Consider the following 12,284-nt stretch of genomic DNA (forward strand, 5'->3'; position numbering starts at 1 on the left):
AGTTTCCAGAGGTGACTACTCAGGCACTTGGGGAAGATGAGATAACCCTAGGTTCTGTGCTGAGCGGGAAGTTTTCTGGAGGTGAGCATTCTGCTTTAAATTTGGTCTCGGTCTGAAGTTCTTATTGCCTGGAGGTTACCTGAAGCACAGGGTCACAGTATCGACTGTGTCAGGCTGGTGCTGTTAAGATGCATCAGGTTTCGAGAGAACAGGAAGGAAGTTTTAACTATTACAAATGCTAATAGTAAACCCTTAAAACTAGTATAGTTAAACTTTGAAATTACAGCAACCTTCACCAGTCTTGTGCTATTAAAATAATTTAGTTAAGCATGCTGAGTCAGCGGGCCTTCCTCAATGTCGTGCTCACTCAATTTTTAATTAAATAAAAGGCAGTTTTCAAAAAAGTAACAGTGTTGTTTTGGGCCCTATTTATTTGTACCAGCTCAAGCTCTACGACCATCATAACACCACATGCCGAACTAGTTCTTCTTCTACAACGTTACAGAGGCGCGCCCCTCCCCCCCCCGCTTTTTCTTTTCCTAGTCTGAATACAAACAGCAAAGGAAGAGGATAACACTGTTAAGCGCTGCAGCCATATTTCCGACGTATTTAACAGGGTGCAGATGAGTACCCAGGGAGAGCTGCTGAAAGTGGCTAAGCAGATTAGGTAGTTGACTTCCTAGGTGATCCGCAAGTAGAGCTAGCTGGGTGCCTATCTGGTTGTCTAGGCTCTGTTAGACCAGGTGGAATCCATCTACCTGACTGAAAGTGCAGTAATTGAGTTAATACTTCCTCCGAGTTTGTTCAGTGAAACAAAATGTGTTAAATTCTTTCTGTCGTCAGCCCGTGTAAAAGATTAGATTTACTCATGCAGTGCCCATTTGACGATAATTTCTTGCTGCCGTCCAAATCCCTGCCCCAAGTAGGCGTGTGTCAAGTAAAATTAATAAACTAGAAATGAATTGGTTTAGATTTGTTATCTTTGAAGTGTGCTTTAAGACTCGTATTCCCGTGTGTATTTAGACGATTTCTAGCCAAAACAAGCCGAATATGGGATGAAGACTCTAGATCGATATGTTGTCATCTTCATCCCAAACAGTCAAAATCCTTCGGTGCGGGAATGACAAGTAGAAATGCAAAAGAATAAGGTTGTTGATATTGAGAGGTTGTGCTGGAGGATCTCCATGGGTGATTTTGAATAATTGACCACAACTAGGGAAGTCGGTCTTCCCTTTTGGGTACTTTTATTGAAGGAAAGGGGCAGTGGCTGTGATTTTTCAGTTGTTTTCAGTCTTGTATTGGAAATTTGCTTTAGTCAGCTTTCTTTTCTCTTACAGGGAGAAACGGCTTGGCATGGTTGGCGTGTGGTCCTCAACTGGAGGTAGTGAGCTCTGTGACGGGAGAGCGGCGCTCTGCTTACCGTTTCCGTGGAGTAAAGAAACAGCCTCCCACCATTCGTGTGGTAAAGGATTTTTCCTGGCAGAAGAGAACGGGACTGCTGGTTGGGTTGGAAGAAGCAGAGGGAAGTGTTCTCTGTCTGTACGACCTTGGAATATCGAGAGTGGTTAAAGCAGTTGTTCTCCCAGGAAGGGTACGTCCACTTTAATCGGAGGAACGAAGCTTTTGCGTTGTCAGGTGCTGCGTAATCCTGTTTCAGGAGAAGCTTTGGAGCGTCTCTTTGTAGGCGGTATTTTTTCTATCTTGCATTAGTGCAGACTGTCACTTCAGAGTATCCAGTCAAGAGAGCCCTGGTGCAAACTCTTGGGCTTAACGGTACCGTTATCTTTTGAGCTTACTGATCGTAAAACAAGTTTTCTGGGTTTATGGTAGAGCACATAGTTACCTAATTCTCCACTGCCACAAAAAGGCATTGAGAACTATCTTTTATTGGCCAGAGTGAAAAAGAAAAAAAACCCCCGCTGTTCCCAGTGTCTGTAACGTACATTTCGGAAATGCTTGGTTTCTATATACGTTAGAAATACTGTCTTTAAAATACCTGAAACTTCCGTAGTTGTGCTGTAAATGACTTAGACACATTCCCCTGAATCTCAGACTAGCAAGCAGGTGGCTTTAGAGCAGAACAGATTTTTATGTTGACTTAGGGTAGGAAAGAAGAGCCGTTAGGGAGTTACCTGACGGATTGTTGAAAGATTGACTTTCAACCTGCAGTCCTTGAATCTCTGCTTATTGAATATTGTGTTTGTGTAGATGGGAGAGGCTGGTGGAATGTTACTCATTTTTTTCTGTCTTCTATAAGCCAGGAAGTCCGATGATGTAATGTCCCCTAGTCTCATTATCTTAATGTGAACAAGAATCAGTGCAAGTTAATAGAACATCAAGATTCACTATATTGTTTTTTTCTTGATATAACTGGAAACAATGCTTTGCTTTTAAGTCTTGTGGTCCTCTGTATTTACTTTCTTGTTTCTGATGTGCTAATTCCGGCTTCACTTTTGAATGATTTCTGTTTAGCTTGTCAAACAGCTTAAATGCTAGCTTGCAGTTTTCCTGTAGGTAACTGCTATAGAACCCATAACTAATCACGGAGGACCCAGCGTGAGCACTCGGCACCTACATCAGAGTCTGCGATGGCTCTTTGGAGTGGCAGCAGTGGCTACAGATGTTGGTCATCTGCTTCTGGTGGACCTTTGTTTGGATGATTTCTCTTGCAGTCAGAATGAAATAGAAGCATCGGGTAAGCCTGCAGTTTTTAAACTTGAATTTGAGAGTAAGAAAACTTGTGTATAAACAATATGCATCCCACTTGGAAGACACTAGCGTGCAGGCATTTCTGACTGCTGGTTACAGATGGCGGTTTGACTTGGTATAGTCCTGACCTGATTAAAAATGGGAGTGGCTTAATACTCCTCCTAATGTTATAAATGCCCCCCTGCCACCAAGATCCGTATGTCACTATGATGCTTGCCAGTGAGGTGTAGGAATTTTACCACGTGAGTCAGTGCAGCTGCCTGAGAGGAAGTTGTGTCAGAGGCGCCCTATTTCTTGGGAATGTTCTTCTGCTTCTGTGAATTGACTTGGGGCAAATTTTAGGCTTGCTTGTTAAAATGAATCCGACTTGTCAAAAACCGTGCATTTGGATGACTGAAATCTCTAATTTGCATATTCGGATTGCATACGCTGTTTTGGCTATTACAAGAGTGGCTTCAGGAGTTGGTGTCGCTTCAGACAGCTTCATCATGAGGCCCAAACGCTTGATTTACAGAGTCCAGGAAGAATTTGTCTACGAAGGTTACGCTTTTACCTGGTTTTAAAATACGAGTGAGAACACCTGTCCGATCAGAGAGTTCTTCTGTTCTTTGGAAACATACAAAAGAAAGCGTTGCATAAATGGGTATTTTGCCTGGGCCGGTAGAATTGGATGAGACGTGTTGTCACGTCAGTGTTCAAAATGCAGCCTAAATGGCCTGACACATTAATTCATGGCGTGGTTTTGTGTGTGTAGGTCTAGAAGTTGTCACTAGAATTCCTGCTGAAGTTCCACAAAGAAGAGAAGCTGTGACCAGAGAAGGGAGACATCTCTGCTTTCAACTACAAAATCCTTCAGGAACAGCAATATCAACGCTGTACTACATAAGCAGAAGCAATCAGCTCGTTGTGGGTTTTTCAGATGGCTGCCTGTCACTGTGGAATATGAAAACTTTGAAGAGGGAGTAAGTAGGCCTTTACACCTGGCCATGCCCGGAGGTGCAGGGGTCTCAATTGTTTGCTTACGGAAGCATGTTCATGAAAGAGAACTTTTTTAGGGACTGAAATTTTGGGTATAGTCTTGGAATGTTTAGAAATCCTCTTCTGAAATAACTATGAAAAGTCATACGTGGATTAAGTGGACCGCCTTCTCCCCAGTGGACTAGGATTGTTTTCCTTCTTGTGCCTGTGGCTCGAGGGATTGTGGAAAGCATGCTTCTTTGGGTTACGTCAAGCAGTTTAGGATGCGATAGAGCTCATTTTTATAAGACGCTTTGTCCGATCAGTAGTGTTCAGTGAAGCCAGGAAATGTGTGTGTTTTGATGAACCAGATTTTAGGAATGATTTTTCAGAACCAGCTACTGCAGTTAGGGCATAGATTGAGAAGCTTACGTATGTTAATAATGTGGGTTTGGTGATAATATTCTTTAAAGTGTCCAGGATGAAACTAGTGAGACACGAAAAATCAATAGCTGATCCGTGCCTGAAAAGATACTCTTTCCTACATGTCAGCCTTGTCCAAAACAGGGGACTGACCCATTCCGAGGCAACGTTGCGTGTGAATGAAAATTTGCTTGGAACACTTGGAGACGAGGATAAGGGGCATGTAAATCTAGAAGCAATAGAAAAATTAAGAGACGATTTTATATCTGCCAAAGGGCAATCACACGTGAAATATGTGACCAAATTCAGATAGGGATTGGCTTAAGCAAACCTGCAGTGACTCACCAGAAACTGTTGGATGCATAAATAGACAGTGGAGGACTAACTGGGTGGCAAGAATAGATTGTGAAGGTACACGTAAGGTTCAGAAGTCTGGAGGAAAAATGCTTTACGTAGCATCCGAGTAAAGAAATGAGCAAGTACTTGTGGTTTGGCACTGTCTTAAATTTGTTCAGAAGATAGGCTGCATTTTAAGTTCAATATTGAAGTCGGCTGGAACAGGAGGAACAATCTTTTGCCTGGCAGCTGAAGTAATCATTTCTGTTCTTCCTCCCTAGGCGGAGGAGGATATAACCCCAGGTTATTGCATTTGATGGACAGTAATTTCCTCAGCTCTTGACTGTTGCATAAAAAGTAGTCGCTTCCCTGACTCACTTGTCTGAGATGGAAGTATGACCTTCTGTACTTTGAGGATAAGCATGGAAAGATAAGCTTTTTTCTCAGAAGATGCTTCTACCCTTCTACAAACAGTTAGGGCCCATCGTAGGCTCACAGGTTTTTATTTTTCTCTCTTTTCCCCTTTTCCTTTTTTTTTTTCATTTTTTCTTTCTTTTTTTTTTTTTTTTTTTTTTTTTTCCCCCAACCACGTAGGCACCACTCTCAGCTTGAAGGAGGAAGGATTCCTGTCTATGCTGTTACTTTTCAGGAGCCTGAGAATGATCCTCGCAATTGTTGCTACTTGTGGGCTGTTCAGTCTACACAAGACAGGTGAATAAAAAGTTACTATAAGCCACTGACTGCATTTAAATTTTTTTGTATCTTTGTTCACATACCGTTGATACATGTATATTTGTTTTGTTTATGTAGCTGTGCAGGAGATTCTCTCAGGTGTGGAAGGTGTTAAGCTTACACTGCAATTTTTACAGGATTTAACAGATGTGAAGAGGGACCTACTAGTGCCTACCTTCTGAAAGAAGGCAAAGCAACAGTGGCTGTATTTTTGTGCTTGCATTCTTAAACGATTTCCTTTGTTTCTTGAGGACTGCTTCACCATTTGTTTGGTACTCGCACCGTGGTATTAAAATACCATTAAAAGTACTTGGGGCTGCAGATCTCGAGCGCTAAACGTGCCGATATGACAGCCGGCTGCCCCTAAAGGAGGGAGGTGACAGTATTGCGGATTACCTTGTGCCAACTTGCGCCGTCTTTGGAGCTTTTGTGAGCCAGGTCAGCTCACCTGGCAGTGGCAGAGACCGATCACTGTTCAGCAGCAAAGTCAATGGTTTCCTGCTGGGCTAATGACCCGAATCAGTATGTGGAAGGGTGCAGTGTGTGTATGCAAGAGAGGGGCTGGAACTTTGATGGGGTGGGAAGGGAAGGGAAAGGAAGGGAAGGGAAGGGGAGAAAGATCTCTCTCTTTCAGCATCAGCAAGCTATTTAATCAGCTCAGCCGTTCACAGAGTGGCAGCCTTTTTAAGTTTGACTTTAAAGCAACAATTTGTAGTCCATACAACATATTAAAGCTTTCAAACTGTATGGTTAGCATTTGCCCCTGAAGCTGTTAGTGTCCAAATGTCCTCCTTTGTGTTGTAGCGGCTGCACGTGACCAGTTATCTGATGGTTTGGGAAGTGGTGTTTTACTTTTCAGCAAGAAAACATCAGTCTAGATCTAGTAAAATGATAACAAGGCCTCTAAAGCAGCTTTGTAATCAAATGTCATAATTTCTACCTTTTCCAGTGAAGGTGACGTCGTGAGTTTACATCTGTTGCAGTTAGCATTTGGTGACAGAAAACGCTTGGCCCCAGGACAAGTCATGTATGAGGTAAGGCGTGCACGTATGTGAAAAGATGAAAATAGTGATTTTGTCTATGTGAGTATCAGTTAAGTTGTCAGGGGTGATTTTTACCATCAAAATTCAGAGGTGACCGAAAACCCAATCTTTTGCTGAGTCTTCTTGGGCATGTTTTATACTGCTGCATCTCTTGTAGTGCTCTAAGCACTTTGGCAGGTCGACAGGAGAAAGATGCTTTAATCGTTCTCCAGTTTCACTTTTGAACTTCTGCTTTGCTTTATCCTCTTTTAAAAAAAGTTATTTGTAGCTACAGTCTTAGCGGTGGCAAAGACAATACCTTGTACTGTGTGCTGCTTTGGAAGAAAACCCAGTCGTCGATATCCATTCCTTGCGTGGCTACTTTGTTCTGTCTCAACGCTTTAATGTTAAAATGGGGGACCTTTTACTATTTGTCAATGCTTTGTCTTGGCCATCTTATTTTCCTGAAAAAGGTGCGACGAGTGTCAGATTTCACCTCAGAGGGTTGAAATGTTTCAGCAGCTTTGAAAAATGGGTCTACTAAAATTTCCAGTTTTAAAAAAAGCACACAAAGTGATTAAATAATGTGGTTTGCGTTTGTGACCTGAGAAAGCTGTGGTGTCGTTAGTGTAAGACTTTTAACCCTCTACAGACAGTGCAACCAGTAATACATTCACAGGCTTCTAAGAGGTGTCAGGCACCAGTCTCTGCCGTTGAGATATTTTGCTCCCCTGCTGTTCCTGCGTTCCTGTGATGAGCGTTGTGCAAGGTTGAAACAGGAACCAATCTCACAAGGTAGTTGAAGAGAGAACTAAACAGCTGGACCTCTGGGGGGAAAAGTCAGGTTCTTCAGCTAGCTTCCAGATGAGCCACTCCCACATGTAGCTTCATACCAAGACTTGCTAACACCTACTGCCAAAAAACCCCCCAAACAACTCCCACCCCCCGGAAAAAAACCCAGAAGAAGCATTAGTACAGGATCTGTGTTCTGCAGAGGACACTGGGAGTGTCGGAATACTTCCCTGTAGTCACAGATTGGTCAGTCCTACATGACTGTCTGCCTGCGTGACTGGCTGAGTCAAGTTTCTCGTCTGTCTTCCGTGGCAGAAAATTTAAGAGTTGTTCCCAGTTGCCGGGCCAAATTGGAGTAAAGGAGGAGGAATCTGCTGTTGACCCTTGTTCGTTGAAGAGAGTTCACAGAAGCTTGAAAGAAAGCTTGAAATCTAGTGCATCCAGCCATGGTCATGGAGCGCACCTTTACATTTGTCCTACATGATGCTTGCAGGTGGATAGAGTATACAGCCTCCACGTCCACATCAGAGTCTGACGAGTGCATCTCATTTGAAAACTGTCTTCAGATTTTATGGGTCAATAAAGTCATTATTTAACATCTTCCACGCAGTGGAGTTCCTTAACTTAGATTTGCTTGCCCCAGCGGAGAATTTAAAATACGCTGTTTTGCTTCAGAAGTTGTCTTAGGCAGGAGTCATTTGATATCTTTTTTCCCTTCTCCTCAGCCCTAACTTTGCGGGGGGACTGGCTCTTCACAGATGAATAAAAGTTGAAATTTCTAGCGGTGAAAATTTGTCTCCAAGAGGTTGATGGAGCTGTAGTACTTTATCTGACGAAAGGGTCTTTTGGCATGGTGGACCTGTTCAGGACATCTGGAGTTGTAGTCCTTTATCTGATGAAAGGGTCTTTTGGCATGGTGGACCTGTTCAGGACATCTTTTATTATAAACTGTGTTTGGTGATTATTCCTTCTGTAATAAAAATGGGATTCTTTGCTTAGGCTTCATGCTAGTGTTTCAAAGAGATGGTTTAGATTTTTCCTATCTACTCTGCACATGTCTGTTATTTCCAAAGTTGCTTGACAAAGTAGAATGAACTGTGCATACTTCAGAGCAAATTTTAGCTAGGGAAATGCTAAATTCTGAAAATGTGCAAAGCCCGTTACTATTTGACGCTTCATTCTCTTGCATGTCAGATGTAGTTTCTATTTGCCATCAGAAGTAAGCTCATGGGAAATATACGGTACAATATGCATATTATATTATATGCATATTATATTATACATATATACATTCTTTTATATTTAGCTATAATGTATGTTTTTATCTCAAAATGGCCTTTTCTCTCTCCTTTTATTTTTTCCCCAGGGTCTGGAATACTGTGTCGAAAGATACAGTTTAGGTCTCGCAGGTGGAGTCTTTCCCTTGAGCGGGCAGGCCAGCGATATTAAATTACTTAGCTGTCAGACTGTAGAAAAACTTCCCAAACGTGTCGACGGAGAGGATAGCGTTAATGCAGGTTTGTTCTAATGTCCCTGTTTGGTTATTCTAAAATAAGTAGTTTTGGAATCTAAGCAATGAATGCTGTTCTGTACCCCAGTCTGTGAGTCTTGAATACCTTTACAGACTAGCTTGTTGGGCTTATGTAAAAAGAAAAAATGGGTGCTTAAGTTATAGGGGACTTCTTTAACGGAAAAAATAAGTTGTATTTTATGCTTGCTGACATGCTATAGCGATGTATGGTGGGGTCACCTGCATGAAGCTTGTCAGTCGTTTTATTCCTCCAGCTGTCGTCTTTGAACAGTAAGATGATGCTCCCCATGGCTTAGGAGTGTTACCTGAATTTTTCTTTCCCTGTTCCAACCTATGTCTGCATCTGCATCTGCATCCAGCTGGTGGCCGGTCACAAGTGGTGTTCCCCAGGGCTCGGTATTGGGGCCAGTTCTGTTTAATATCTCCGTCAATGATCTGGACGAGGGGATTGAGTGCACCCTCAGTAAGTTTGCAGATGACACCAAGTTGGGTGGGAGTGTTGATCTGCTTGAGGGTCTACAGAGGCTCTGTGGAGGGATCTGGCCAGGCTGGCTCAATGGGCCAAGGCCAACTGTATGAGGTTCATCAAGGCTAAGCGCCAGGTCCTGCTCTTGGGTCACAAGAACCCCATGCAACACTACAGGCTTGGGAAAGAGTGGCTGGAAAGCTGCCTGGCTTTGGGCCCCTCGCTACAAGAAAGACATTGAGGTGCTGGAGCGCATCCAAAGAAGGGCAGCAGAGCTGGTGAAGGGTCTGGAGAACAAGTCTTACGGGGGGTGGCTGAGGGAACTGGGGTTGTTTAGCCTGGAGAAAAGGAGGCTGAGGGGAGACCTTACCGCTCCCCACAAGTACCTGAAAGGAGGCTGTAGCGAGGTGTAGTGTTGGTCTCTTCTCCCAGGTAGCAAGTGATAGGACGAGAGGAAATGGCCTCAAGTTGCGCCTGGGGAGGTTCAGGTTGGATATTAGGAAAAATTTCTTCACTGACTGTGTTACGAAGCATTGGAACAGGCTGCCCGGGGTTGAGTCGCCATCCCTGGAGGTATTTAAAAGACAGGGAGACGTGGCGCTTAGGGCCGTGGTTTGGTGGTGGACTTGGCAGTTGGGTTTAGGGTTGGGCTCGATGAACACAAAGGTCTTTTCCAACCTAAGCGACTCTATGATTCTACGATCTGCCTGTCCATTTCTTCCTCTCTAAATCTAATAGGTTCCTACACCTGCAGGTTCTTAAAGCAATAGCTTTCCTTGTCCATATACACAGTTACAACTCTTACGATGTCTTTCATTATCTTGCAATAATTAAATGTCCGTCTCTGGGTTTACAAATTCACTTATGCTCTGACCATATTTCTGAGCCTGCTGCAGTGATAACTTCCATGGCCCTTTGTTTTGACTGCATTATTCACCTTCCCTCTCTTCTTACTGGCCTTTACTGATGTATGATGTTTACAAAGAAGACACTTGCATGATCTTTCTAGGCTACTTCTGTTCACCATCTTTGACTTAGTCCTGAAGCGGCAACTTGCATCTCTTTTGTGATGCCATCCTCTATCAACAGTGTGTCAAAATCTAACAAAAACACCGTTGGATTTTCTCCACTTGTGTCACGTTTCTGAGGAGAGTGCCTCCTAAAAGCTTGTTAAAAACAAACACACACCACCACTCCACCACAGCCGAAAAAAAAAACCCAACCAAACCAAAATAAGAACAGCAAACCCCCTTTCTGTCTCCTTTTTATGAAGCATGAGGCATGGAGAAATACCTGTAATTTCTCTGATGGTTTCTAATTAGCTTTTATTCAGAATGTGTTCGAGTTAAGTTCTAGGCACACATGAGCTGCTGTTGGATGTGGGTTGAGGCTAGCAATGAAGCTGTCTTCTGAATTATGAAAATAATTGGTATCTTCAAAGGCACTTGCAGCAGCTACAAAACGGAAGCGGCACAGATGTTCACAATGAAACATAGTAAAGTGTGTGAGGATCCCTAAACGTAATGATGAATTCAGCAGAGAACAGAGAAACATTTTGCCAAACAAACAAACAAACTGTCGCCTTCTTCCTTACTCTGCTAGGGTAAATGATATACCACATCCTTTGCTTACATCTGGAGAATGCGTTCTCCCCAGAGAAGACAAACCATTCCACTTATTGAGAGAACTGGAGTATAACGTTGTGAATGTTTTATGTTAAAATCTTTATTCCAATTTCCCGTTTGTTGGGTTTGGGGTTTTTGTATTTATTTTGTGTGATAATTGTGTTCGTTCATTCTGAATGTGCTGGAAAGGAGCTATTCTTAAAACCTGTAATTGAGTCCAATCTGGAAATTAGTAGTGCCTGCTGAGTGATACAAGAAGAAGGGGCAGTATGACTGAAACCTGTCACAGAGATGTTTGCTATTCCGTAAATTTTTTTTGTTGTTCTCAGTGAGTGTTGTGCTTCGTGAGTGATATAACAGAATTAAGCCAAAATAGGAAGTGGTGTTTTAAACATATCAGCTATAGCGTTATTTTCTACAAACAAGAAACAATGTCTTGTCTTTTACAGTAATATCGCCTGACACCAGTGTATCACTCTTCAGCTGGCAAGTGAATACATGTGGTCAGGGAAAAGCATCTGCTTACTTGGGTGTATTTGACATTAATCGCTGGTATCATGCTCAAATGCCAGATTCACTAAGGTATATTTTTATTAAGTTGTTTTCAATATCCCTGCAAATCAATCATTTGAAAGTCGGTGTTTAGCTTATGCACTTGCTTGCTTTCAGGCCAGAAGAACTCCTTCATGATTGCCCCTATTTTGCGTTGTGGTCACTGGATGCTGTAATAAGCATGACTTCTCCAAACCCCATTTTGGATATTCTGGTACACGAGCGGAGTCTAAGTCGGGGAGTTGCTCTTTCTCATCCACCACCTGAGCAGTTTTTTCATCCAAGCTCCTACAATTTTGGTAGGTATTTCACTGCTTTTGGTAGTGATAAGCTTAAAGTGAGGTCAAATGCCATTTATTGGTTCTCCTGTTCATTGTTTGTCACTCAAAACCCATCCAAAACCAAAAAGCCCCAAACGCCCACAAGCCCAACCCTTGATTACGTTGTACTAGCAAGGTGTTTAATACTGTGACACATATCTGACAGTCTGCTGAGTTTTGGGGTTTGGTGCTTTTGTAATGTAGCCTGTGAAGTGGTGATGGTCATCAAATGAAATGAGGTTGAACTGAAGCTCAGAGCAGAGCACCTCGATAGCACTAGAGATAAAATTTCTACACGCAGTAATTATTTTCAAAAAAATAAGTTTGGAAGTGATCTGATGAAGAAAATGGGTACTCAGTGACAGCTTTCCGGATACTGCTATTTACAAACCGTAAACTGGTCATAAGCTAAGTGCGAGAGTATGGAAGGCTGTCAAACGTTCATTGTCTCTGCAGATGGTACGTGCTTGCTGAACTCCGGAGTTGTTCGTATGACTTGCATCGGCTTCCAGAAGGAGGTGATCTTTTACTGTATCTTTATTGAGAATGGCAAGAGATGAACCTTTCCTATGTTTTCTATTGCACTGCTTTCAGTGTCGGAGACTATTTTATGCCCATCCTGCCCATCCACACGCATGATTGCAATTGTGTCCTGCCAGTTTTATGCAAATGGTAACATTTTAGGTCCACTCTTGGGACTGTAAAACTACCACTGTCTCCTGTTGAAGCACGCTGAGGGATTGAATGTCTAGAGCGGAATACAACGTTGCTGTAGGAGCAAGAACAAAAATGTTGTGGAAGTTGGGGAAGGCTGTTACT

At 42.7% G+C, this 12,284-nt stretch overlaps 1 protein-coding gene across 1 annotated transcript in view; it reads left to right on the forward strand.

Annotated features, from left to right (window-relative positions):
• Positions 1 to 12,284, forward strand: part of LOC138688776 (protein ELYS-like) — a 44,895-nt gene that overhangs the window by 6,509 nt on the left and 26,102 nt on the right. Inside the window, exons 3-11 of the mRNA XM_069801295.1 lie at positions 1,338 to 1,591; positions 2,515 to 2,695; positions 3,464 to 3,671; positions 5,020 to 5,136; positions 6,107 to 6,191; positions 8,338 to 8,488; positions 11,043 to 11,175; positions 11,263 to 11,444; positions 11,922 to 11,983. Of these exons, the coding sequence (XP_069657396.1) occupies positions 1,338 to 1,591; positions 2,515 to 2,695; positions 3,464 to 3,671; positions 5,020 to 5,136; positions 6,107 to 6,191; positions 8,338 to 8,488; positions 11,043 to 11,175; positions 11,263 to 11,444; positions 11,922 to 11,983 (1,373 nt within the window). The remainder of the gene's footprint in view (positions 1 to 1,337; positions 1,592 to 2,514; positions 2,696 to 3,463; positions 3,672 to 5,019; positions 5,137 to 6,106; positions 6,192 to 8,337; positions 8,489 to 11,042; positions 11,176 to 11,262; positions 11,445 to 11,921; positions 11,984 to 12,284) is intronic.

Source organism: Haliaeetus albicilla, chromosome 13 (assembly GCF_947461875.1).
Source record: "Haliaeetus albicilla chromosome 13, bHalAlb1.1, whole genome shotgun sequence".
NCBI lineage: Eukaryota > Metazoa > Chordata > Aves > Accipitriformes > Accipitridae > Haliaeetus > Haliaeetus albicilla.